The sequence below is a fragment of the Rhinolophus ferrumequinum genome, chromosome X (genome assembly GCF_004115265.2).
Source record: "Rhinolophus ferrumequinum isolate MPI-CBG mRhiFer1 chromosome X, mRhiFer1_v1.p, whole genome shotgun sequence".
Lineage (NCBI taxonomy): Eukaryota > Metazoa > Chordata > Mammalia > Chiroptera > Rhinolophidae > Rhinolophus > Rhinolophus ferrumequinum.
Genome location: NC_046284.1, coordinates 5,787,122 through 5,814,343, shown reverse-complemented (window position 1 = coordinate 5,814,343; position 27,222 = coordinate 5,787,122). Strand labels below are relative to the sequence as shown.

Below are 27,222 nucleotides of genomic sequence, written 5' to 3'. Positions count from 1 at the left end.
GCCAGGGATGTCGACGGGGCGGGCCCAGCGCCCGCCCGCCCAGCGCCGCCCCGAGCGGCCGCCGCGACCCCCGCCTCCGGCCGCCGCGGCCCCCCGGGAAGGGTCGGGCGCCACCTCCCGCGGCGCGAGACACTGGGGGAAGCAGGCAGCAAAGTCCAGGGAAGCCCCTTCGAGCAAGCGCAGAGCCGAGTGGCCAGTAGCCCGGGCCACGAGAGAGCGCACAGAAGGAGCCCCGAGCTCTAAGGAGAGCGCAGTAGGGACCTGTCCTCCGTTGCCCTCACCCCCATCCGTGACTGGTCACGTCAAAAGGGCTGGTCCCAGCGCCTCAGGGCACCCCAGAGCTGAAACCTATTACTCCAACCTGCCCTGTATATAGTTAGGCAGGAAGAAAACCATTGACTCCTCCTTGACTTCCCTGTTCCACTTGATTGTTTGCAGAGTAATGGTTCTCAGGCCTCCGAAAAATTTGCAACCTCAAAATAGGCCTTTTGGGATGGTGATTTTAAGCTGATTACTGAGAAACAAGGGACTCAGAAAGAACCTTTTGACACCCCCCCTTTCCTGCCTAAGGGATTCAGATGGAAAAACCTACTTTAAAAAGTATTCATTAAAACCCGAAGCGAAAAGTGCGCTTTTCAATCTTTATATTCATCTCCAGGGAATAGTTGTTCTTCTACTTCAGACACTATCACTATCCCCCCTCAATATCCTATAACCTCTATCGCCTTTATTTGACATGTATAAGATAGAGAAGGAAGATTGGGAAAGTTTATATGGAGAGAGAGAGAGAGAAAGAGACAGAGACAGAGAGAGTGAGAGAGACACTACAGTTTCGATAACAGGTCTGGAAAACATAATTGGTCTTTACAACTTCCTTCTACTACCCTCCCTGTCCTCCCTTTGCTCTCCAGCTAGGACCTCAGCTGGTCAGAATTCTCCACCTGGTGAAGCACCCAAAGCTTGATTCCCACCGAATCTGAATCCTCAGTGGTCCTTCCTGGACATAACAATAGGACGTGCCCCAGAAGATCCTTTGGATTCAAGACAAGTTCCTTCCAATCCTGTTGCTTAACAGCAACACCTTTTCCATTCGATAGTTAACATCAACCATCCAAGCCAGCTCAGTAGACCCGTGGTTTTTCTGTTGTTTCAATGGCATAAAAAGCCCTAAGTGGCCAGATGGCAATTTCAACTTGCAATGTGATGGGACCAATGTTGTGGCTCTGGTGGAAGCAGTCCTACCTTGGGAACCAGCAGAGCTCAGAGCTGTGGGGATGCGACGAAACACCTTGAGAGTGGATCATTAGGTGTGATAGTGAGAAAAGTCACTTCTGCTTCCACCTTTTAATTCCTGGACCCATGAATTCTGGCTTTGGAGAAACAGCACTATACAATGGTCACCAGTTCAAAGTATTTACCTCATCCTGCAAGACAGAACCTCCACCTTTCAGTGTATTGTCACCTGACTAGTGCAGTAACTGACACGTCAATAGACTGGCCATTCCACTGTGACCATAGAACTAGAGGATTCTTGATAAACGTCACGGGAAGAAATTCCAGGACGTACCAAAATATTAATACACGCAAACAAAGCCAAGCAAACCAAAGATTTATTAAAGAAAGGAAATAGCCCAGTACACTCTCAAGACAGTGCGAGAGCGGGAGGCCCCATGAAAAAAAGGGCAACTTCCCCAAACAACAGAGAAAATTAGGATTATATTTGAATGAGGGTGCGAAATACTCGGGTGGCTTTGCAGAAATTCCCAGGGCAGTTTCTTGCAGTCGATGATCGCTCCTTCCCATCAGGAGGTGGGATTCCCAGGTAGGGATTGTCCTGGCGACACGGGGGGTGGAGATTTTACCCTGCCTGCAATGCTAATAGTGTTATAATCCATTACAATTAGCTGTAGCTGCACCTTTTCTTAGGAATGATCTCATCACCTCTTTTCTTTGTTTCCCCTGACATCTTCCTTCCTTTCCTCCCCCCTATCTCCCCAGGACCCTGTTCTTTCTCCCTACAGTAATACCACCATCCTATCAGGCCAGGTGCTTCAGGGCAATGAGAAAGAAATGTGGTAAGACTAGTGCAGTCTCTCAGCAGGAGCACACTGGGGCATGTCTTTTGTCTTATATCGACTTCCTTGGTCGGAAGCGGTGCTCTGTGAGATACTGTGAAAGTGAAGCAGGGGCAGTAGTTCTGTGGGTGGGAATGCTGGCAGAAACGTGGCTTACAATAAGGGCCTATTCAACCAGGACAAATTGCTGCCCCTTCCAGATAAATGTGCTCTGATTCCATCAATCTGCCACCAGGTGGCTGGCTGGTCCTCCCAAGGAATGCGACCTTATTGGGGGCTCACTGTTGGTCTCTGCTTTGGGCAGGTTGAGTACATAGCAGTGGCAGTGGCAGTGGCTGTGACCATATCAACTGATGCCAGTCTCTGGGAGCCTCACCACTCATGATTAATTCCCTTAATCTTGCTCTCACACTGTAAAAAAAAAAAAAAAATCCCCTCATTATACTCACCTCAGTTCAACCATTGAGTCTACTGTTGGCTTCATTCTGAGATCTTGACCAATATGCGTAGCCATGGAGAACTCTCTATGAGCTTCCAGGTGTGAGTTCAAGGACATGGTGTCCTGCAGCAGTAGGCGCCACGACAACGTGAGCCACCTGCTTGAGCAACTTTGCTGTACCTTCCAGACCTGCTTGAGTGTGGTCTCAAATATTCCACTGGCAGAGGATGATTAGTTAGCACCCAATTTATCAGGGACAGCTGAAGTTACACGGTTCCTTGGTGCCCCAAGGTCAGACATTCAGACCTTACCACAACCCAGGAGCAAGCCAGAAATGTTGATCCAAAGGAAAATACTTCTTTTGTGGTAGAAGGCATGATTTGCTCCAAAACTCTAGGGGTCCACTGTATGTTTGTCCTATTGGGACTTGCCAGAGATGCCATGTAGCCTCCCAGTGTGGCAAAGGCTCTATGAATGTTGGATCTGGGTGATGAAGGTCAAGTGTCCTGGACCTGCTGCAGAACCTTTCCTTGCCCTGGGTCCCACTGAAAACAGGCAACTTTACAGATTACTTGCTGAATTCATCGCTGTGACACAATTACATGTAATATATATTGCCTACAGAATCTGAGGAGCCCCACCAAGTGCTGTGCCTCTTTCTGAGTGGTATGAAGTGCAGCAACTTGTTCAATACCCGATATGATCCAGACCATCTGAAAACATCATTGAGGGTCAGGCTCTTGACTTTTTGTGGGTTTTATCTCCAACCCTTTGTCATGCACATGTCTTAATAAGGCATCTATGCTACCTCTTGATCACCACCAGCTCCAGTAAGCATAATGTCTTCAGTGTAGTGGACCAGCATGATGTGCACCCTGATTGTCACAATAATCAAGTTCCATTCACCCCAGATTATGACAACAAGCCAGAGGATAGACATAGCCCTGAGATAAGGCACTAAAGTCAAGCTTCTGTTCCTGCAAGATGAACGCAAACTGCTTCTGATAGTCTCTGCTGATTGGGATAGAGAAAAGAGCATCTGTCATACAAATTGCCACTTACCAGGTGCCAGCCACTGTGTTGATTTGCTCTAGGAAAATATTATCCAGAATAGCGGCTTCAATTCAAGTCACAATCTGATAAATTTTACACTTACTCATTATTCATCTCCAGGCTAACCAGGTAGTTAAATATGGATGTGATATGAGTAATCACTCCTGCATCCTTCGGAGTGTACTCTTCTCCCTTCCAGACAAACCCAAATTGCTTCTGCATGGTCATTCCTCCTAAGTTACTAGGGAGAGATGACCTCTTTATATTACAATGTTCATTTTCCTTTCATCCAGCCCCTTCCCAGCTTCTTTGCACTCCAGCCTGGAGAGAGGAGATACTTGAAATAGCAAGTGGTTTTTCAGCACCTGGATTCCTTTTGTGGCTTCCCCATTTATTATTTATTTAAAATAAATTTGGTTTGGCAGTTCATTAAGTACTGAAAATCTTTTAACTAGGAGGATTTGTGAAAGTAAATGTCCACTATTATAGAAGAGACGCTATTTTAGTTATGTTACGATGGGCAAAGTGGCCGTGCATCTAAATTATTCTCTGTGAAAAGAGAGACAATTTGAAAAGAAAATGCCTCTCAATTTCTGAATAAGGGACAGACCTGGGGAGATAACTATACATGTATGTGAAAGGCCAATAATGAGGGAAGAGGTCTGTGTCTTCCTATATTCCCCACCTCCCACGCGTCTCTTGTTCTAATAATCTATGAAGCACATTAATTAAAAGCCTCAGGGGAGCTGACTCTGGGTGGTGAACACACAGTGTGATTTATGGATGATGTGATACAGAATTGCACACCAGAAATCTATGTAATTTTACTAACAATTGTCACCCCAATAAATTTAAAAAAATAATAAAATAAAATAAAAATAAAAATAAAAAAATAAAATAAATAAAATAAAGTGGCTAAATCTCAAATATCAAAAAATAAATAAATAAATAAAAGCCTCAACTGCCACAGTACAATTTCGGATAAAGAAACTCTTTGTTTCCTATATGGACATCTATAAAGTACTTCTCTAAGAGTGAAAGCAACCTAATTTCCATCTGAAATATGAAATTTGACTTTCTTACTATCAATTTGAGTTTGTTGTTGTCTATAGTCTTCTACCTGTCTTACGAAAAATTCTGACGTCATATCCATTATTTTATATTTAAAACTCTATGGCTTTTGCGTAGTGGATTTGCCACCAGAACACAGGTGTCGTGAAAACCACCACTAAATCTAAGCCAAAATGAGAAAGAAAAGACTCGTATCAACTTTGTCGTCATTGGATATGTCGGTTTGGGCAAATCCACCACTTCTGGCCATCTGATCTACAAGTGTGGTGGGATCAACAAAAGAACCATGGAAAATTGGAGAAGGAGGCTGCTGAGACGGGAAAGGGTCTCTAATGGGCCTTGGATCAACCGAAAGCTGAACACGAGCATGGGTGGCATCACTACTGATATCTCTGTGGAAATTCGAGAACGGCAAGTATTATGTGACCATCATGGATGCCCCAGGACACAGAGACTTTTTCAAAACACAATTACAGTCACATCTCAGGCTGACTGTGCTGTCCCGACTGTTGCTGCTGGTGATGGTGAATGTGAAGCAGGAATCTCCCAGAATGGGCAGACCCGTGAGCATGCCCTTCTGGCTTACACACTGGGTATGAAACAACTAACTGTTGGTGTTAACAAAATGGATTCCACTGAGCCGCCTCACAGAAGAGATACGAGGAAATCATTAAGGCAGTCAGCACCTACATTAAGTAAATTGGCTACAGCCCTGACACAGCAGCATTTGTGCCAATTTCTGGTTGGAATGGTGACAACGTGCTGGAGCCAAGTGCTTACATGCCTTGGTTCAAGGGATGGAAAGTCACCGATAAAGATGGCAATGCCAGTGGAACCACGCTGCTTGAAGCTCTGGATTGCTCCTGCCACCAACTCATCCAACTGACAAGCCTTTGCGTCTGCCCCTCCAGGATGTCTACAAAATTGGTGGTACTGGTATATCCCTGTAGGCCCAGTGGAGACTGGTGTTCTCAGACCTGGCATGGTGGTCACCTTGGCTCCAGTCAGTGTAACAACTGAAGTAAAGCCTGTTGAAATGCACCATGAAGCTTTGAGTGAAGCTCTTTCTGGGGACAATGTGGGCATCAATGTCAAGAATGTGTCTGCCAAAGATGTTCGTTGTGGCAATGTGGCTGGTGACAGCAAAAATTACCCACGAGGTGAAGGGGCGGCAGGTACCATGTCCAGCCATGAAGGTGACAAGAAGAAGCCCCTGAAGCAGCCCAAGAAGCAGGACAAGGACATGGACTAGGAAGATAAGGCATTCAAGCAGAAGAAGAAAGAGAAGAAACTCGAGGAGCTAAAAGCAGGCTGCGGGGAAGGGCCCCCCCCGGCCACAAGTGGAATTAAGAAGTCTGGCAAAAAGTGAGCTGTTCCTTGTGCCTGGGGCAATGGTGATCCTTAATTCCATTCCTGTTTTAACATCTGGATTCCTTGCCATAACACCTGTTGCCACTTGTAGCTAGAAGGAAGTGTTGTCTTGGAGCCTGTTGTACATTTAAGAATAAACTTTTGTAAAAAAAAAAAAGTAATAATAATCATGCATTGGCTCAACTCTTTAGTTCTTCTCACTCAGCTATTTCAACTTTAGCTGTGAGGTCAGAGGAAACCCAACCCAGAATCCTAAGTGTGTTCTTCAGTCTTTGTTCTATCCCAAATTCTGTACTTCCTGGAATTAAACCAAGTCATTTGGAAAAAAAAAAGTGACTCACCAATGGCAGCAGCTGGATTCACAGCTCAGGTGATTATCCTGAAGCATCCAGACCAAATCAGTGCTGGATACGCACCTGTGCTTGATTGTCACACAGCTCACATTGCTTGCAAATTTGCTGAGCTGAAGGAAAAGATTGATTGCTGCTCTGGGAAAAAGCTGGAAGATGGCCCGAAGTTTTTGAAATCTGGTGATTCTGCCATCATTGATATGATTTCTGGCAAGCCCGTGTGTGTTGAGAGCTTCTCTGACCATCCTCCTCTGGGCCGTTTTGCTGTTTGTGGCATGAGACAGATAGTTGCTGTGGGTGTCATCAAAGCAGTGATCAGGAAAGCAGCTGGAGCTGGCAAGGTCCCCAAGTCTGCCCAGAAAGCTCAGAAGGCTAAATGAGTAGCTTTTATCCCTAAAACCTGTCACTCCAGTCTTAATCAGTAGTGGAAGAATGGTCTCATAACAGTTTGTCTCAATTGGCCATTTAAGTTTAATGGTGAAAGACAAGTTAATGATTACAATGCATTGTAAAACTTTCAGAAGGAAAGGAGAATGTTTTGTAGACCATTTGTTTTTTTGTGTGTTTTTTTTTTGTGCTTCAGTTTTTAAGTTATTAGTTTTTAATGGAAACAACTTGACCAAAAATCTGTCACAGAATTTTGAGACGCATTAAAAGGAAATTTAATGAGAAAAAATAGCATGAAATGTTTTCACAAGTCCAAATCAAACACTTCTCAATTCATTCTACGAGGACGATATTACTCTGATACCAAAATCAGAAAAAGACAGTAAAAAGAAAGAAGGAAAACTACCGACCAATATGCCTCATGAATGGAGACATAAAAATCCTCAGCAAAATACTAGCGAGTAGAATTCATAGATACATTAAAAAAAAAAAATTATACACCATGACCAGTTGAGGTTTATCCCAGAGCGGCAAAGCTCATTCAATGTATGAAAATCAATCAATGCAATCCACCACATTAACAAGCAAAAGAGGAAAAGTCATATAACTATATCAATTGATGCAGAGCAAGCATTTGACAAAACCCAACACCAATTCATGACAAAAACTCTCATAAAACTAGGAATAGAGGGGGAACATCTATAGAAGACATATGACTAACATCATACTTAATGGTGAAAAACTGGACACTTTCCCCCTAAGATTGGGAACAAGGAAAGGATATCCACTCTTACTGCTGTTATTCAACATAGTATTGGAATGTCTAGCCAGTGCACTATGCAAAAAAAAAAATAATAATAATAAAAGGAAAGAAAAGAAACAAAAGTCACACAGATTGGGGAGGAAGAAATAAAACTGTCTCAATTTGCAGATGACATAATTGTCTTCATAGAAAATTCCAAGGAATCTACAGAAAAAAAAAATCCAATAACTAATAAATGAGTTTTACAAGGCTGCAGGATATAAGATCAACATACAAATCTCTACACAATTTCAAGACTTATTATATAGCTACAGTAATCAAGACTGTGTGGTATCGGTAGAGGAATAGACACATAGATAAATGAAATGGAACAGAGAATGCAGAAATAGACTCACATAAATTTGCCAAATTGGGTTTTGAAAAAGGTACAAAAGCATTTCAGTGTAGGAAGCACAGTCCTTTCAACAAATGGTGTTAGAGCAATTGAACTTTCATAGGCAAAACAAAAAACAAAAAAAGTTTAACCAAAACCTCACATCTTTTACAAAAATTAACTCTCAATAGATCATATATGTATATGTAAAATGTAAAACTCTAAAACTTATAGAAGACAACATAGGAAAAAAATATTTGATACCTAGGACCTGGTGATGAGTTCTTAGACATGACACCAAAAGCACAAGCCATAAAAGAAAAAAATTGATAAATTGGACTTCATCAAAATTAAAACTTTTGCTCTACAAAATATCTTGTTAGAAGTGTAGAAAGACAAGCTACAGGCTGGGAGAAAATGTTTGCAAGCCACATATCTGCCAAAGGACTCGTATCAAAAATATATAAAGAACTCTCAAAACTCATTAGTAAAAAAAACAAACACTATTAATCTAATTAGAAAATAGATAAACTACATGGAGAGTCATTTTGCTGAAGAGGATATAGAGGCAGCCAAAAAGCATATGGAAAAATGTTCAATATCATTAGCCATTAGGACAATGTATATTAAAACCACAATGAGATACCAGTACATACTTATCAGAATGGCTAAAATTAAAAAAAAACAACGCAGAATCCTCACATCGATTTCAGGACCCATGGAAGGAAGGAATCATGGCAGAAAGGCCCAAGTGGAAACCCCTGGAGCTCCACCTTCCTACCAAAGTATAAGTCAAAAGAAATATCACATACTTAGGGGAGAATGTCAAAAATTAGTTTCATTATCAAAGACTTGAAAAATGCAGGGAAGGAAATTCCTATCACATCCCCATTTAATTCACCAGTTTGGCCTGCACAGCAGTTAGTTAGGTCTTGGTGAATGTGGCAGTTTTGAACCAGGGCTCCAAAGTTCTTTGACACCCCTCGTGGAGAGGTGAGGTTGATGCCCCTTTCACTTGAACCTGGGTAGGCTTTTGACTGCTTCAACCATACAATACAGCAGAAATGATGCTATGAGACTTCCAAGGCCAAGTCACAAAAGGTTATGCAGTTTTATGCTTTCTCTGCCCTAACACTTGCTTTTGGAACCCTGAGACACCGAGTACAGAGTCTGACAACTCTGAGGCTGCCATGCTGTAAGAAAGTCCAAGCCACATGGAGAGGCCAAGTGTAGAAGGTGCCCCAATCCAGTGAAACCTGGTCTGCCAGCTGAATTCTCAGCACAACTGCAATCTGTCAGCATAACAAAATATTTGTTTAATGATACCAAGTTTTGGGATGGTTTGTTATTCCATTGATAGATGATGCTGAGGAATTCAAAGAGGATACAGTGGGAATGTCTTCTCTCTGCTCCATAATGTCTGATGGCTCGGCTGAGATGACTCAAGAGCCGAGGGTGACTGGAGGGCTGGAGGCTATAATAGTCTGGAAGCTTCCTCACTCACATGCTTGTTGCCTGTTCTAGGATGCCTATTCTGGCTATTTCATATGAATGGAATCATACAATATTTGTCCCTGTGTCTCTGGCTTATTTAATTTAACATGATGTTTTCGAGGTTCCTCCATGCTGTAGCATGTATCAGTACTTTTTTCCTTTTTATGGCTGAGTAATATTCCACTGCATCGATAGACCACATTTTGTTTCTCCATTCAACTGTAGATGAAGATTTGGGTTGTTTCTACTTTTTGGCTACTGTGACTCATGCTGCTAGGAACATTCCTGTACAAGTCCCCAACATCATGTTTGAGTCCCTGTTTTCAAATCTTTTGGGGTATATACACCTAGGAGTAGAATCACTGAGCCATATGGAAACTCTGTTTAACATTCTGAGGAACTGCCAGACTGTTTTCCCCAGCAGCTGCACTGCTGATGCTGGGATGCTGCTACTCATGCCTGACTTTAAGACTTGGTTGGTCAAACAATGCCTAGTGTATGATGTGCAGCTCAGTTCATAAGACCACTTGTATTAGATGGTCAATCAGGAACTAAAGAAGTCAGGAACTTTTCTTCCCAGCAAATTGGTGTGTGTGTGTGTGTATATACGTGTGTGTGTGTGTGTAGGTCTTAGCTTTATTTTTATCCCAATACCAGAGGCCCGAGCTATGATTTTCTAATCAAGTCATAGGAAAGGCTCTGTGTAGCATCCTTACAGGGAATGCCACGTCCAGAAAGACGCCCACCAAGCATTGTGTTTCTTTCTTAGTGACAGTAGGTTTGAGGTATAGCAAATTGCTTCTCTCTTCAGAAGGACCATCTCAATATGCCTCAGCCTACTGGATACCTAGATGTGTTGGGTTCTTGAATTTTCCTGGGACCTATCTCTCATCCTGTGGTGAAATATTTGCTACTTCTTAGCATTAGGCCCAATCAACAAGTCATCAATGAAGCAGACCAGCATGATGTCTTGGGGCACAGTGAGATAAAGTCAGTCCCTGGGGACTTAATTATGATAATGTACCAGAGAATTGAAGGGACAGTGCTGGGGGGGGCCTCCTTTTGACCTTTCTTTGTATACTTGTCTTCAGTCCTTGAGTCAGGAAGCCCCTGTGGGAATTCTTCTATCTGCTTATTGTGTTTATTCCAATTCTGCAATCAGGAACTGGGGAAAGAGCCACAGGGGTGCCCACAGCAAAATAGAGATAGATTAAGACTCCATTTCTGACTAGTGGACTACAGTGGCATTCTATGTCCCCAGGAGAAAGTGGGAGGAAGGTTTAAAATACAGTATATACTTGTAGTGTTATGGGTATCTGGCTTCCTCTTTACTTGAGGGCTCTGAGCCTGTGGACTGATTGGGTCTCGGAATTAGATGAGGGGCCATGATTTTCCATTGTGGTGATTCAAGGCAGGCTGCCATTCACCAGAACTAGAGATTCTGTTGTTGGTTGTAGGGGTTATACAGACCATGGGCTACTATAGGTAGCCTACTAACAGGACACCATGATCAGTTAACCACCCCAAAAGATCCATGGGAAGTAACCATTCTGGTTCCAACTGTCAGTCCTGCTGCCTATCATGATACCCATCCTATTTCCGAGAATTAGTGCCACCACTTGCAATGTTTCCCACCTCCTTTCCCCAACTAGTTTTCCAGAACCTTTACCAAATTTTGTCCAAGTGTTTTGGTGAAAGGAATGTCCTTTGAGCCCTCTCAGGGGATGTCATTAGAGGGTGTGCCAGTGGGATGCACATAAAAATTCCATTCCAACATTCCAACCTCCCTGAGAATTGGGACTGGAGACAACGAGGGGTGGAAGGGGTGGGGCACAAGGAGAATTGGCATTCCATTGCTCAGTAACTGACCAGCTGATTTCATTACAAGATCTCCAAGAAAGGCAGGATCAGCCTCATCAGACAGTGGGGGAGGAGCTGCTTCTGCTGGTAAGGGAAGGTCCATGGGGTTTCTAGGTTCAGAAAACATAGATTCATTCAACAAATTCTTACTGAGCATTTTCTAGGAGCTGGATATATAGCGGTGAACAGAATAGACAAAACTTTCCTGGCTTCATAAAGCTAATATTCTAGTGAAGAGATAAATAATAAGCCAGGTACACTTAAGGAACAGAGAAGAATGTGCCTGGAGTAGTCCTGAATAGCCAAGAGGCAGTGTGGTGTATTAGTTTCCTAGGGCTACCATAACAAATTACCTCAAACTGGGTGGCTTTAAACAACAGAAATTTGTTTTCTCACAGTTCTGCAGGCTGGAAGTCTGAAACCATTCCAATCTCTTCCTCCATCTTCACATGGTCTTTGTCTCTTCTGTGTGTCCTTGTCCTTCTTTTCTAAGAACACTTGTCATGGGATTTTAGGTCCACCTGGGTAATCCAGGACGATTTCCTCTTGAGATACTTAATTACATCTACAAAAACCCTTTCTCCAAATAAGGTCACATTCATAGGGTCTAGAAGTTAGGACATATCTTTTGGGGGGACCACTTTTTACCCCGCTAAACAAGGGAAGCAGAGGAGAGACACGGCCTGAAGGGCTTTGACCAGAGGCATGGCCTGACTTACAGTTTAATGGCTCTTTCCAGCTGCTGTGTTGAGAAGACACTATAGTTGGAAAGAGTAGAAGCAGAGGGAACTGCAGGAAGCCACTGAAAAAAATCTAGGAGAACCATAAGGATGGCATGGACTACCGTTGAAAAACAATCAGGTTCTGCATCTCTTTTGAAAGCAAAGCTGACAGGCTTAGCTAACAGATCTGTTGAGTGTTGGAAAAAGGTGAAGCCCATAGAACCATCAGTGAATACCTCAAACTTATTCAGCCAAACATGTATCAGTGAAGTATTACAAAATAATGGGGCAAGTAGTGAACTACTCATGGATTGGTTGATACTGGGGACTTTGGTTATCTATAAAAAGTCAATTTAGATCATTATTATTATTATCTTGGCATACACCAAAATAAATTCCCGATAGATGAAAAGTTACATGAGGAAAAACTAGTCATCAGTCTTTTTTTTTTTTTTTTGCCACAGTAAAATGAAAGTGCAAAATTTCTATTATTTGGATGGTGGAGGAGGAATGGAAGAAAAGCAGTACCTGTCCTCTTTGTTCAGCAGCAACTCATTAGAAAAGATTATTGACAAACGATTCCATTTAGAATCGCAATAAAGAATCGAATAACTAGGGATCAATCAAGTCCACACTTGAGACGGAAGAGCGAGAAGAGAGAAGAGCAAAGACAGAAGGGAAGAGGGCTTGAACCAGAAGCTGCTACTTCCTGGCTGTCCAATTCCGCAGACATTAGTGGCCTGTGACTATAGAGCACTTGCCAGGGACACCCGTTCGTGGAGTTCAAACAGAAGTGTACTGTAAATGTAAAACACATCTGAAAGACTTGGTACAAAAAAAAAAAAGTAAAATATCCCATTCGTAATGTTGTGTATTGCTTATATGTTGAAATGATATTTCGGATCACAGGGTTAAATAAAATTCGTTATTAAATTTCTTTTCCCCGTGCGGCTGCTGGAAAATTTAAAAATTCACGAGTGGCTCGCACTTTATTCCTATTGGCCAGCGCTGCTCTAGCTGGATGGCAATTGCAAGCAGCAAAGGGCTTTCAACCTCACAGTGGCTTAACGTCTTTATATTTCAATCGGGACTGATCAGACAACAACCTTAAAGGGTTGGCGTGAGGAAGCAACTTGCTATAGTTAACAGCGTCCTCAGCCAGGTGTCCACACCCGGGTTAAACCCAGTAAAGGTAAGTGAACAGCGGCCGGGGCCACGCCCACAGACTATGGGCCGCCAAGGGGAGCTAAGTTTGGGATCCCAGCCGGGGCTGCCAAGGGAGGGATCCAGGCCCAAAGCACTAGCGCACGCGCATGCGCAAGCGCGTCATCCCTGGGGCCGAGCCAGCCAGATTGTAGAGGCGTCCCGCGCGCGCCCCAGATCCGGCCCCTTTCTCCTGACCCCGCCGCACGTCGCGGCACGCACGGGGCGGTGCAGAAGTGGGCGGGGTCTAGCGGCGCGGCCTGAAGGCGGCGGGAGTCTGTAATCCTTCTCTTGGCGGTGGCCCACGCGGCTCGCACGCTGTGTGGGCAACATGGCGGACATGGAAGGTAGGGGACGCTTCCTCGCGTTTGGTAGGGCCGGGTGTCTCCGGGTGTCTCCGGCCGGGGCCAGCTCTGCTTGCTCGGAGGGCCCAGGGAGGTGGACGGCGTCGGGGCCCGACCTCTGCTCGTTCCAGCCGCTGGATTGGCCCGGTCGCCGCCGGGCTTCCTGCCGGCTTTGCTCCTTGGCTTTGGCTCTGCGGGTGAGGGCAAAAAAGCGGGAGGCGCTCGTGATGAGGTGGCGCCGCGAGGCCCGGGCTTTCCGCTGATGGCACAGCCCCTTTAGGGCCCGGGTCGCCATGGAAAGGCGTTGGCCGTGCGGGGGACCCTGCGATGGCAGGAGACCTAGCAGTACCTGTGCCGCCGGTAGCTCAGACGCCACGGTCTGCGCCACACGATGAGGAGAGGAAAGGGTAGTTGGAACGGGCGTGGAAGAAAAGGGGCCGAGGGGCTCCAGCGTGGGCGTAGGTCCAACAGGCAAGAAAGTTCAGGAGGTCACAAACACGAGCGGACAGTCAAGCGATCACTTATGGAACTTTCCGGCCTCGCGGGCCGAGCGCTTCTGCGGCGTGTTTAAGCCCCGCCACGGCCACGTGGTGAACCGATCGGAAGCTGACATGTGCGACTGCTTGCAGTCAGTTACTGAGCCGTGCAACCCACGTATTTGGCCTTACACAGTTTGTTTTCCCCAGTAATTCTATGCCAAACATCCATTTAATACCTGCCCTGGTTTCAGTCTCTATTTTAAACTTTGTTGCCTTTATTTGCGGGGATAACTCCCAAATTGGGATTTGTTTGTTTGTGTGTTTTTAGTGCTTATTTTGCCGAAGAAGCATAAGAAGAAAAAAGGGGTGAAGTCATTACCAGAAGAAGATGTAGCAGTGAGTAGGAATATGTTTTACTTTGTTTTGACTAAAAAAGACCACTTAGACAACAAATTACAGAAAACTTTTCTAAAGGTTTTAAAGAAATTTGGTGGTTGTGTAGAAACTACACAACCCCAGCCAACCTAAGCGTCTCCTATGGGGTAGTTTCCTAAATGGTCTTGGTCTCGCCAACCCCTTTCCCTGCAGTTTCCTCTCTTATCCCACCTGCAGACCCACTATCCCTCTTTCTCTTTAAATAGCTGTATCCATCTTGGGGGCACTTAATTTAACCTTCTGACATCCTGGCTCATTTCTGCTCTTTCCCTTGGAGGGTCTCACTGAAGAGGCGTAGACTACCTTGTTTTCTATTGAAACGGCATAGGCTTCTGTGGTAGTAATGGAATTGTTCAAAATCAGGTGGGAAGTCTAATAGGGTATGTTTCTGTCCCATGGAAGGAAATACAACACGTTGAAGAATTTCTTATCAAACCTGAATCCAAAGTGGCTCAGCTGGACACATCCCAGTGGCCCCTGTTGCTAAAGGTATGTGGTTAAGATTGTACATCACGTGAGTGCTTAATACTGGCATTCTTTGCTAAGGAAATGCCCGGTGATATGGTCTAAAGCAGTGTTCCTCAAAGTGTCTGAGATGAAGGACCAAGTTAGTATTTTTATTTCCAATGCACCCAACACTGTCACAGTATACATTTAAAATGTTGAAATGACATCGAACTGCTCTCAGAGTTTATAAACAATTAGTTCTTCAGTCCCTGTACTTAACGCCACCTTACAGACTCGTGCCAATTTGTGGGCCACGCTTGAAGTAGGACTGCTTTAGTGCTTGAGAAGCATGGGCTTTGAAGCCAGACCAATTTGGGTCAGGCAGTGTGTGAACTTGGGCCAATCATTTAACCTCTTTGAGGCTGTTTGCTCATAATAGCTTCTCTTAGTAAGACAAGCTGAGGGCTGTGGGAGGTGATCCATGAAATGTGTTTAGCCAGTGTCTGGTGTGTAACATGTCCTCTAGAAATTATTGACTGTTGTGTTGGGCTGTAAATAGAGTAGTAATGATTTGATTTACAGGTTTCACAAATGATTTAATGGGCACCAGCTCTGAGATTAGGAGACAAGGTTAAGGGAGACAAAGTTACTGAGAACACCCCTTGACCAAGTATTTTAATAAAACGTGTATATAATGGCAAAAGAATGAGATTTGCTTATATAATTGAACACAGTTGAGTTTCTGCTTGACCAGATGTATCTTCCATTTAGATAGCATCTGCTTTTCTGTTGTAGGCCCTGGGAATATGTCAATGAACCTGGTAGGCAAAGTCCCTATTGTCATGGAACTCAGAATGTAGGGGTGGGTAGGTGATAGTTTAAAAAATAACTGCTCTTTGTGTAAAAAATGATTGCTATTTGTGGTACTACCATGATGAAATGAAACTGGGTGATATGAAAAATGGGCTTCAATTGAGGGGAGCTCCTTCAGACCAGTGGTTGAGCCTCAGAAAGGAGGAGAGTGAAAAGGAGCAGACATGAGAAAAAAAGAGCTAGGAGCTTCTGGAGCAGTAACAAGCTAATTATGTTTGAGAGATATTGTTGCCAGTCCTCAATTAGGCTATCTTTTGTCCCTGAGAAAATCAAAGCTAGTTCATATTTTATTCGTAAAACTGCACAGTGATGCCCAGTCTGCTCTGTGGTACCCCAAGAAGTCTCTATTAGGTCGGTGCAAAAGTAATTGTGGTTTTTGCAATTGTTTTTAACCTTTTAAACTGCAGTTATTTCTGCACCAACCTAATAGAAGAGTGATCAGATTTGCCTTATTTATTTATCCATCTATCCATCCATCCAGAATGTGTTTATTGGGATGGTTCCTCATCCTGATTCAGGGTGCTTTTAGTGCTGCTGCCTTCTGAAGCAGCATCCTTCTGTAAGCCTTGCTTTTCCTCCTGTAGGCTCACAGAAGACAGTGGAGCAGCCTGCACACAAAACTAGTGTTTATACATGGCTAAGGACAGTGATTTTATAGCCTCCTGGGCATTTCACAGCCATGAAGGGGAGTTGGGGTTCTGCCCCAGGTGCTTTTTCTTGCGTTCCTCTTCTCTTCTGGAGAGGATGTTCTCATGGGGAGGTGGTCAGGAAGAAATTTGTCTTTTTCTTACTCGGGTGAATTTTCCAGTATGTAAGCAGATTTAGTCTGTCACAGCAGATAATGAACATATAGGAGCAACATCCAAGTTTGTGTACAGTAACAGTAACCATGTCGCGGTTGGTGGTAGTGCTAACTCTGGTTTTACATATATTAATGGCTTATTAAGTTTATTTTGTGTTGTATCGTTGCTTTCTAGAACTTTGATAAGCTAAATGTAAGGACGACACACTATACACCTCTTCCTTGTGGTTCAAGTCCTCTGAAGAGGGAGATTGGAGATTATATCAGGTAAGTGTTGGATCAAGCACTGTTCAAACTTGAGTTCTGTTCACAATAACCCGTTCACATCAGTTATTCAAGGAGGTAGTGGTATCGTAGAATGGCATTGCCCTAAACCGCATAGAACCTGTACCCATGGTCAACTCTTAATTTTTACTCTTCAAATTTAGTTTTTATTAGAGGATCGGAGCTGATGGCCCAGTAATTTCTTTTCCATTCTAGGACAGGTTTCATTAATCTTGACAAGCCCTCCAACCCCTCTTCCCATGAGGTGGTAGCCTGGATCCGACGGATACTTCGGGTGGAGAAGACAGGACACAGTGGTACTCTAGACCCTAAGGTGACTGGCTGTTTAATCGTGTGCATAGAACGAGCCACTCGCTTGGTAAAATCACAGCAAAGTGCAGGTACGTGGAAGAGGTGGCTAACTTGAGACTGGAAGGCTTTGTGCATTTCCTTTCCCTTCTACTTACGTGTTGGCTCTTGGAAATTATTTCTTTCATAATAAAAAGACCCTAAGCAGGGCTACTCTTGCTTTCTGTTCATCTTCTGTCCTCTGCCGGACCCTGGTTTGCCTTTCTTGGAGTTCCAGGTACTGTGTGCTGTGTGCACACTGAGGTAGACCTGCGTCCGACCAGCTCTTAGTTTATCACTCCAGGCTCCTGAACTCTGTGCTGCCGCTTCGGCCTGAAGTGCCTTTCCCTCATTTTCATCAGGGAATATTCTCCTACTTGACCTTGCGAAGTTTTTTCCAGGCAGGCTCTACACTGGGTACTCCAGCTGTCCCTGTGAGCACACTGAAACTTGAACCCTGATGAGAGAAAGTGTCTTTATTCCTTTCCCATGTCTGTACCATGCAATCTTAAGGAGGTCAAATTGCCTGCTTTTCCTGCTGCACAAAATGGGAGTGATATGAGTATATAAAAATACAGAAAACTCAGTGGCCGCACCTGACTACTCTTTTGTCATTTTTTCAGGCAAAGAGTATGTGGGAATTGTCCGGCTACACAATGCTATTGAAGGGGGGACTCAACTTTTTAGGGTAAGTCTGTAATTGTAGGGAGGGCATCCTTTGGCAGTGTGGATCTCTGAGCCCCTAGACATCTGGAGACAGGTCAGCTTTCCTGGCTGGCGTCTCTTGTGCCCCTTTCAGTGGGCTGCCTTAACCAGCCTGGACAGGTGACTACAAATGGCAGGGGCACTTCCGGCCATGTCCCTTCTGAGGAGAGGGTTCTGATCAGCACTGAGCCATCTCTGTGTGGTTGAAGAAAAGCAAAAAGCATTTTAGATCTTAAATGATTGAAAGAAACCTGTGCATTTCAGTTGTGTGCTTAAACTCCCATAATGTGCCCTTTGATCTTATTTGAGAGTCCATGCAATGAGAGTCTTTATTGTGGTTTGTGCTTATTCTCAGGCCCTAGAAACTTTGACAGGTGCCTTATTCCAGCGACCCCCACTTATTGCTGCAGTAAAGAGGCAACTCCGAGTGCGGACCATCTACGAGAGCAAAATGATCGAGTACGATCCTGAAAGAAGATTAGGTGGGTCATTAGGCCTATGAGGAATTGAATTAACATAGACGGGGCGGTGGTGGTGTAGGAACGCTTCCTTGGAAACTGCTCTGTTGGTAAAAGTCCATGCCCTTAGTATATGGTGCAGTTGTGGCCTGTGTCTGTCGTCTCTAGTCTCACTGGCTCAGGTCTGGGTTTCTCAATTGGTGGTGTGTTTACTTTGGAAAATATTTACTAGTTTTGTGTGTGTGTGTATGTGTGTCTTAGGAATCTTTTGGGTGAGTTGTGAGGCCGGCACCTACATTCGGACGCTGTGTGTGCACCTTGGTTTATTATTGGGAGTTGGCGGTCAGATGCAGGAACTTCGGAGAATTCGTTCTGGAGTCATGAGCGAAAAGGTACACACCATGGCGGGACAAGAAGTTTTAGAGCTGGTACTTAATATAGTCTATCCCAGGGTGCAACTCTGTCTGCTTCACGTCCTGGGAAAGGCAGTTTCCAAAGTGTTGAGTTCAGTTCAGGGCAGCACCCCCTGTTCTGTTAATTAAACTTTGGGACATTGAAACAGGCTAGGGAAGATGATTGGATAGAAAGCATTACTCTATTCATTTACTTCCCAGCCTACAAAAACGCTTGCTCAGATTTAAATGTATGATCAGTTAATGATAATCAGCAGTTAAAGATGTCCAGAGAGGAGTGATTCTAAAGTAACTGAAGACCAATGAACTTAGACTTGGCAGACAAGACTAAATTCATTCAGTGTTCGGAATTTGGGGGTCCATTGGGCTGTTTGAACAACGACACTGTTATTTTCATACACCGCTGCTTTTCAGGACCACATGGTGACAATGCATGACGTGCTTGATGCCCAGTGGCTGTACGACAACCACAAGGATGAGAGTTACTTGCGGCGAGTTGTGTACCCTTTGGAAAAGCTGTTGACATCTCATAAACGGCTGGTTATGAAAGACAGTGCAGTAAGTTCTGGGCTTTGAGTCCATGTTTGGATATGTTATACGTAGTCCATAATAAAAGGCAAAGAATAAAGAGGTATACTGAAGCATGTCACTATGACAATAGCCACATAAAACAGAAATATAATTGTCATATACCTTCCTTATGCTGGGGTCAAAGTGGTAGCTTCTGGGTGATTTTTTTTTTTGTAATTTAATTTTTTTTAATTAAAGTTTATTGGGGTGACAATTGTTAGTAAAGTTACATAGATTTCAGGTGTACAATTCTGTATTATATCATCTATATATCACATTGTGTGTTCACCACCCAGAGTCAGTTCTCTTTCCATCACCATATGTTGGGACTTCTGGGTGAATTTAAGGGGGCGGGGTTGGAATACTGTCAGCAGAAGAGATCTAGGTGAGTGAAGACAAGATGGGACAAGGCAGGTGGATGCATTGAGTGTCACTGAACTCTGGGAGAGGTGGCCTTAACTCGTACCTATTGGCCTATAGGTTATGCCAAAACGTATTTGTATTGGTTCAGCAGGCCTCATAATCTGGCTTGTGAGTTACTTTGGGAACCTGCTATGACCCAGATCTCCCAAAAAATCTAATCGGTCTCTAGTTCTGTCCAAGTTTTTCCCTAACGTAAGGCATAGAGAAGAACTGTTAAGGAAAACTAAGTCTAGGTTTGGGTTGAAGATGAAACCACCTTTCAGTCCCACAGATGTACAAGGAGTAGCTATGTGAAGGCCTCTAACATTTCTAAGCCAGTGTGTGTAAAGTGCCTAGTGCATGGTGCATGGCTGCTGTTACTTGAAGTCCCTTCATGTGCCGATTGCAGCCGATGGCTGTCAATGCTGTTGGCACCGTTTCACAAGGGGGGAGATTCTCGCAGGTCCCCTCCTCCTGGTCCGCCTTTGCTCTGATGTGGGTGTGGGGTGGAGGGGGCAGTGCCTCGGGCTCTCATGGGTGGTGCCATCCCTGTAGGTGAATGCAATCTGCTATGGGGCGAAGATCATGCTTCCGGGTGTTCTCCGATACGAGGACGGCATTGAAGTTAATCAGGAGATTGTGGTCATCACCACCAAAGGGGAAGCAATCTGCATAGGTAAGACGGGAAGGCGCCCCTGGCCCTTCTGTACCCTCAGAGCTAGGCTCATGAAGAGCAGGTCCCCATGTCCTGCCCCCTCGCTCTCATCTACTCGCTGTATTGCCAAGCACCTGAAGGGGTGGTCACAGTGAAGGGCCATGTCAGAAGGGACAGGCGAGGCAGCGGTAAGTGGGGGTTCCCCTTGTGCCACAGGCTGCTGTTAGAGGCCATGTCTCAGCAGCTTGGCTGTCCAGTGAAGAGAGGGAATCAGTGAGTGGGAATGTATGTGTGGTAATCGATGAAGGGCCTTAGCCCACCCCGTCTGTAGAGCCACATGCACGCCCTCAGAGGCAGTTGAGGTGGCAGACCTGGGGATTTGAAGAAGTTGCAGAAATGGTGGAATTTGGGCTTACCGGTTGTCAACTCTTTCCCCTAAAATCATTCTTTTATCTCTCCGACACCTGCAGCAATTGCATTAATGACCACAGCAGTGATCTCTACCTGCGACCATGGCATAGTAGCCAAGATTAAGAGAGTGATCATGGAGAGAGACACTTACCCTCGGAAGTGGGGCTTAGGTCCCAAGGTAAGTGGGACTGGGGGTGTGCTGTCAGGTTCTGTTTAGTGTTTTCGAATACTTGGGCAGCGCTTGGTGTGTCCCCACCGCCACAGCCTTGCCTTGTGCTGGGCTCTGGGGGAGGGGTCGGTGAGTAGAAGTGTGCCTGTCTCAGACCCTGGAGGTGTCAGTCTCACGGGAGGAAGCTGATAGGCATCACACATTGACAACAGGCTGGTGGCTTTTAGCCCAGTTGAGGGCTTATCGAGGAGTGTAGAGGTGCCTGGCACCTTGAGAGCCCTCAGTGAGGGGTTCTTCCTGGTTGGGGGTTCTGGGTAAGGGGCTTTCACTTGAGCCATGCCAGTGTGAAGGACGTAACATTAGATACTGATGAGGTGAAGAGGGGAGGGGAGGCCCAGGGCACTGGACTAGCATGTGCAAAGGCCCTGTGCCACATGTGGCACTGCACAGGCTCTCGCTAGGACATAAGCTTCATGACCTTGAACTTGAACAAGTCCATGTTTGCTCCTGTTGGAGAGTGGGTGAGTTTGGACTGCTCTGTAGAGGAGTGAGGCCCAGCTAACAATACACAAGGGAGGAACATCATTGGAGCCAGCTGCATGCAGTCATGATACCTGCTTTATGTGTTGACACCATCCTGATGTTGAAACCCTGATGGTCCACCAGGCAAGTCAGAAGAGGTTGATGATCAAGCAGGGCCTTCTGGATAAGCACGGCAAGCCCACGGACAGTACACCTGCCACCTGGACGCAGGAGTATGTCGACTACAGGTGAGGGCAGGGTGTTTTAGTGACCCAGGGCAGGCAGAGGCGGCACACTTGCCTTTGGATGCAGTCACTACAGGTGAGGGCGCCAGCTGCAGTGCGGATAGGAGGGCGTGGGGCTCACGGGTAGATGGAGCACGCTGGCCACCTGGACAAGTCCACCAAATACAAATGAGGGTAGGAGGGTGTGGGGGGAACTGGCTAAATGGGGTCCAAGGGAACCCATGTGGCTCTCCGTGAGGCCGGAGGAGGGCTGTAGGGTAGCAGCAGGTTGCTTTACCTTGACTGCCCTGGCCAGGTAGGGGCATGGGCCTCCCCAGCAGACAGTTATCCCTTTCTAGTCTGGCTTGTGGGACTCTAGAGGGAGTCAGTCTGCTACAGTAAGTGGTGAGTTCTTCTGTCCAGCGTCACTCTTTTGATGGTGGCTTCAGACTTGCCAGATATCACTGGTTGATGCCAGTGCAGCAGTTCTCCAGGGAAAGCTGCTCAGTGAATCTGACCAATGGCTTCTTCTCCTTTCAGTGATGTGAAGAAAGAGGTGCTGCCCGAAGCTGTAAAAGCCGAAAAGGTGAGTGCCATGCTGGGATCTGTTTGGAATGTGCATCGGGAGATGTTTCTGTTTGGCTTCTCTTGCTGACTGGTGATGGCGGTCTGGCCATGGATCCTGGCTCAGTCTGCCAGGGCTTCCCGTCCCCGTGGCATCACGGTGCCCATGGAGCTGTGTTCCCAGGCTGCTCATTGGGGCTCCACAGGTGCCAGGTCACATCCCTATCAGGTCTGCTGCAGGGAGGGGTTGGGCTCTGGAATCAAACTGGCTTCATCTTCCACCTCAGCTGAGGCAACACCACTGAAACAGTGGGGGTGCATGTTAGCTGGCCCCCAAGTGGTGGCACAGGTGTATTGAAATTGGAGGCTGTGACACTTGGAGCTGTATGAGACTCAGCAGGGAGCAAAATCCCCAGAGGCCGGCAGCCACCTCTAGATTGCACGAGGTCAGTGTTTCCAAAGTCTGAGAATGACATGTGCGGCACTGAGCGACCTACATTGAGCTGTCTGGGAAGAGCTTTTCCTGCCTTCCCCACCACCTCTGAGAACTTGTGGCAGTGCACCAAGGGGGAGCATGGCATCCAACTTGGTACACTAGTGAGGTTGGCCTCCACAGAAAAAGCTTGCCTGGGGCCATTCTGTCCCCGAGCTCCACGCTGCAGCTTTGGTGCTCCTGCCATGCCCATGGCTTCCTGGTCTTTGTGGACGAGACTGCCTTCAAATCCTTGGTGAATCTTAGGACCTGTGGGATTCATAATTAGAAAATCTCCTACTGGACTCAGCATCTTTTCTGGTCCCCCCCCCCACCTTTTGGCTTACTGAAACTTTCTCTTCCGTTCTTGCTCAAGATCTAACATTGATCGCTTGTCTCCACCTTAGCGGAGGCGACAGAGTGAAAGTGACGAGACCTCTCCAGCATCTCCACAGTTGATCAAGAAGGGAAAGAAGAAGAAGAAGGACAAGAAGGCCAAAGCTGCTGAGGAGAGTGCGGACGAGCCAGGAGACGGGGTATGTAGATGCATTCGGAGTCCTTGGGCCCGCCTAGTCCTCGGAGGGGCAGGGATTGCCCAAGTGGCACTGGCTTCCTGGAGTGCCTTTGCCCCACTGCCCCCGCGGGATGGACAGAGGCAGGCCCGGGGCTTTGATGGTAACAGCTCATAGGACTCTGTTGATGGTGGGTGGGGAAGACATGTAGCTTGGGACTCCGGATGCTCCTGTTTGTGAAAGTGGACCCCTGGGGCACCATGGGCAAGCTCAGCACATCGTTATGTGCAAAACTGATTTAAGCCAGAATAGCCTTACGGGTCCTGAAAAGGCTTACTTGGCCGTGCAGAACTTCCCTGATTTCCTTTTGGGAGAGTGGTGGTGGTTTTGTTAATATACTCTGTGAGCTCTCTCTCTTTCTCCCAGGACAGTGACACCACCAAGAAGAAGAAGAAGAAGAAGAAAATAAAACTGGAAGTGCTTTCTGGGTAGTGGAGAGCACTTTAAGCACTGTATGCAGCTGGGAGGAGAAATGACGGCCTTAGTGAAAAAACATAGTTTCTTTTGTTGTTGAGGGAATGGAACGTAGGGCCAGAAAGGGTGGAGAGTTATGGCACACTGTATCTGCTAGCCGAGACCTCAGTGATGTTAACTGCTGTGCTCATCCCATCCTGTCCTGTTTTAAGGATATGGGTGCAGGAGGCACATTTGACACCGCCCACTTTCCTGCTTGGGAGTCCGGAAGCCCTGCCTTCAGACGCAGCACTGCCCAGTAACCATGTGCAGCTGTTTCCTGATGGCTGTTTTAACATCGTCCTTTACTCATTTGCTTCTGCCACCACCACCCCCCCCCATTTAAAAGTTTGCAAAACTTGCATAGTGAAATGGTGTAGAGTAAAAGAATATAACTGAACCATGTTGTTCACTGGGCGGATAAATCTGCAGTCCTGAGGGCAGTGGTCTATTCTGGTGTCCATCTCCCTTCCAGGTAAAGGCCTGCCAAGGACTCAAGGTCTTCCGTCTCGGCCATTTCCAGGCCCTCTGGCCTAGCGGTTGCTGGTGCACTTACTCAGAACTTGGGTATAGCCTCCGCACCTAAATCCATCTGGCTACTTGTGACAAGCTTGTGTTCTCTTGTTTCAACCCTCATTTACTTTCAAAGGATACGATCACTCATTGCTAGGAAGAGGTGGTTGTAATTTTTACTTATTAAAGTTTACTTATGTTTTTAAAGTATTCCTGTTGGGTCTTCTAATTGTTGATCTCAAACTAGTAGAACAAAAAATATAATTTGATTTATGTCTGGTTTCCTTTCTGGTTCTGTGTCTTGCAACATACACCTTAGGGCATGTCATCTGACATGGGATCAAAGACTGGAATCTTCATTGAAGACGCTGACTAGGTAACGAGTATTCATCACAAATTGAGGAATGACAGGAGAAAGGTGTAACTTATGTAGCAGGCCTGGCAGGAGGCGTCACTGTCAGGAAGGGGGAAGCATGTGAGAGCTAGATCTTGACAGGCTTCAAGTGTCTGTAGACATATCTGGGCTCACGCTCAGTGGCGGGGGCCCACTGAAGCCCTGCTGATGGCCAGCTGAGTGGCCAGAAATGGGGTGGTGGTGGATGTCTGGGAATCCAAAGGCTGTGGTGAGGTCTAGGATTACCCAAAACCAAGAATATGAGCAGCAGCTTGGGGAGTCGCTGGGTGCTGTGAGGAGAGGCCTTTGCAGGTGTGCAGAGTGCACCCCAGGACCCGCTTGTCCCAGAGGCTGGGATTCCCGTACACCCTAAATGTGGCCAGAATGTAAGCCTCCGGCAAGATTTAGCAGGAAGCTAGATGCCTGCCTAATGGTTCCTGTCTAAGATAAGAATTGTATGTAGCCACCATGCTTGGGACCTGGGGTTGGGGGGGGTTGGGTTTTTTTCCCCCGAGGGTACAGGTGTTTGTAATCCTAGCAGCTGCATTTTAGCTCTTGGGGCTAATGTGAAAGACTCGGTTTAATCTGAGCAGCTAGTCGTGGGTGCTCTGAAAACTGTCTTGAGAATAAAGAAAGCTAAAAGGAGTGACTGACAACCAAATTGTGCCTTGCCCAGCACACGGACCGCCCCCCGCCCCCCCAGTACGAGAGGTTGGGTTATTCTAGACCCTTAAGATTATTACTGGCTTGAGGGAACCATCTGGTGTGGATGCCGTCCTCCAGGAGCTGAAATAAAGCAGGTGTATTTCCCTTTCCAGAGGCTTGTGGAACAGGTGGAAATCCAGAGATTTACACGGTTACTGGCATTTTAACAGCAACATTTTTATTGCTTTGAAGGTTTTCCTAGAGCACATCCTATAGCACAGCTGTTTCATTTTGGCATTTTAGAAAGTTGCAGTTCAAAGTGCTTTCTTCAAAGTAAAGATAAATGAAATACCCAGTGTGATTAAAGAAGGAGCTGAGGCTTTCGAGGGACAGGGTCCATTGCTTTTCCTCCCCATGTGTGCCATCTTTGATTATTAGTATTTGGATAGTACTTCTGGCCCTCAATTTCCACATATTCTTTTGAAATCCTTATCAACGAGGCCCTGGGTATGAGGAAAACCAGAGCCCAGCCCTTCAGGAACTTGAACAAGACTGACACCCACTGGCCTAATTAGGATAGTTGCATAGAACTGAAAGCTGACAAAACTAGCTGGAGTGACCCTGTTTGTCTCAAAGCAAGGGGAATGGAGTTCCAGACACGAGAGGGGTGTACAGTAGTTCCCCGTATTCTGCAAGCTTAGTAAACCCAGGAGACAGGCACCCACTGTGGAGAACTGCATGCCTGATCAAAGGCGTCTTGCAATTTCGGAAGGGTTTCATCGACGCCATTATTGACCAGTGAGAGGTCGAAGTAATGTGCATACTGGCTGCGGATGGCTTCTGAGTCCTTCTGCAGCTGCTGAAGGGCTTCCGTCTGCAAAGAGAGAAATAGCCACTGATGAAGCCGGAGAGGCCAGTGACAGCTTTTAAGTGGGTGTTGACTATTGTGACCATTGCCTGGCTCCCAGTCACCTGCTTAAACACTCATACCCTGAAGACCTTGCTGGAAAATGTTAAGAATTGGACATGGAAGAACACCAACTTCCAGAGGATCTCAAACTAACCTTGGTTATAAATAATCAGAGCTCTCTGGAAGACCAGTAGCTATGTTGAGATGGCATGGACTTCACCAGCATCTCCCAGTTCTTGCTTTTGAACATGGAAAGCAATTTCAGCAACTATCAGAGCTGCAATCCCAGGACAAGGATAACGGCAATGTACAACCCCAGGCCTCCTTCTAGGACCCAAACCAAGTGGCCATGAAAAGACGGATTATTTTACTCCATACAAGTCAAAATGTTTCCGTAGCAATAAACACCAAAAGATATGCCAAACTGGAAAAAAATATTTGGAACTGATATCACAAAGGGCTAATTACCCTAACAAGAGTTCCTGGAAATCAACAAGAAACGGGCCAATAACCCAATAAAACAATAAGCTAAGGATATGACCAGAAAAGGCAATACAAATAACAGAAAAGGCGATACAAATGGCCCTTAAGAGTCTAACAAGATACTCAACCACAAGATACTCAACTCACACTTAAAGTGTAAGATGAAAGTACAATGAGATTTCATTTTCCCTCTGTTCCATTGGCTAGAAATGGAAGTTTGGATAACATGCTGGCACAGGGAAGCAAGCAATCTCCCAGGTAATCTCTGTCACAATTCCCAAAGCATGCATACTTGGACCTGGCCATCCTGCCTGCAATTTTTCCGACATATTTGCACACATGTGAAATGCCATATGTACAGGGGCATCGGTTGCAGTATTATTTATAGTCCAAGGTTTAAAAATACCCAAATAGCCATAAAGAAGGGAATAGTGATACTAAATAATGAAGCTACATACCGTGTTTCCCCGAAAGTAAGACCTAGCCGGACAATTAGCTGTAATGGCGTCTTTTTGGAGCAAAAATTATACTTTT

At 45.7% G+C, this 27,222-nt stretch overlaps 2 protein-coding genes, 2 non-coding genes and 2 pseudogenes across 4 annotated transcripts in view; 4 read left to right on the top strand and 2 right to left on the bottom strand.

The window, feature by feature from the left end:
- Nucleotides 1–7: 7 nt before the first annotated feature.
- LOC117025157 (elongation factor 1-alpha 1-like) lies at nucleotides 8–6,739 on the top strand (annotated as a pseudogene).
- Nucleotides 6,740–13,326: 6,587 nt separating this feature from the next.
- On the top strand, nucleotides 13,327–24,466 carry DKC1 (dyskerin pseudouridine synthase 1). Its single transcript, XM_033117664.1, has 15 exons — nucleotides 13,327–13,508; nucleotides 14,313–14,380; nucleotides 14,822–14,908; nucleotides 16,717–16,808; nucleotides 17,022–17,206; nucleotides 17,777–17,841; nucleotides 18,214–18,340; nucleotides 18,578–18,708; nucleotides 19,144–19,287; nucleotides 20,257–20,377; nucleotides 20,827–20,945; nucleotides 21,603–21,706; nucleotides 22,223–22,268; nucleotides 23,126–23,254; nucleotides 23,657–24,466. Exons 1-15 carry the CDS (start codon nucleotides 13,493–13,495, stop codon nucleotides 23,720–23,722), a joined length of 1,500 nt encoding a protein of 499 aa, XP_032973555.1. The 5' UTR covers nucleotides 13,327–13,492; the 3' UTR covers nucleotides 23,723–24,466.
- Nucleotides 16,265–16,420, bottom strand: LOC117028797 (40S ribosomal protein S27-like; annotated as a pseudogene).
- Nucleotides 18,807–18,939, top strand: LOC117030422 (small nucleolar RNA SNORA36 family). The gene has a single exon (XR_004424393.1). It is a non-coding gene; the product is annotated as a small nucleolar RNA SNORA36 family (small nucleolar RNA).
- LOC117030430 (small nucleolar RNA SNORA56) lies at nucleotides 22,018–22,146 on the top strand. Its single transcript, XR_004424395.1, has one exon. It is a non-coding gene; the product is annotated as a small nucleolar RNA SNORA56 (small nucleolar RNA).
- Nucleotides 24,467–25,511: 1,045 nt separating the features above from the next.
- The window catches only part of MPP1 (MAGUK p55 scaffold protein 1), a 28,440-nt gene continuing 26,729 nt past the window's right edge, over nucleotides 25,512–27,222 (bottom strand). The window contains exon 12 of the mRNA XM_033115104.1: nucleotides 25,512–26,169. Coding sequence (XP_032970995.1) covers nucleotides 25,993–26,169 — 177 coding nt within the window. The 3' untranslated portion in view covers nucleotides 25,512–25,992. The remainder of the gene's footprint in view (nucleotides 26,170–27,222) is intronic.

Coding starts and splice junctions, on each gene's coding strand:
- DKC1 (XM_033117664.1), top strand. Junction 14,909..16,716: donor AGTGGCCCCTGTTGCTAAAG/GTATGTGGTTAA, acceptor GTTGCTTTCTAG/AACTTTGATAAGCTAAATGT. Junction 17,842..18,213: donor GGGGGACTCAACTTTTTAGG/GTAAGTCTGTAA, acceptor GCTTATTCTCAG/GCCCTAGAAACTTTGACAGG.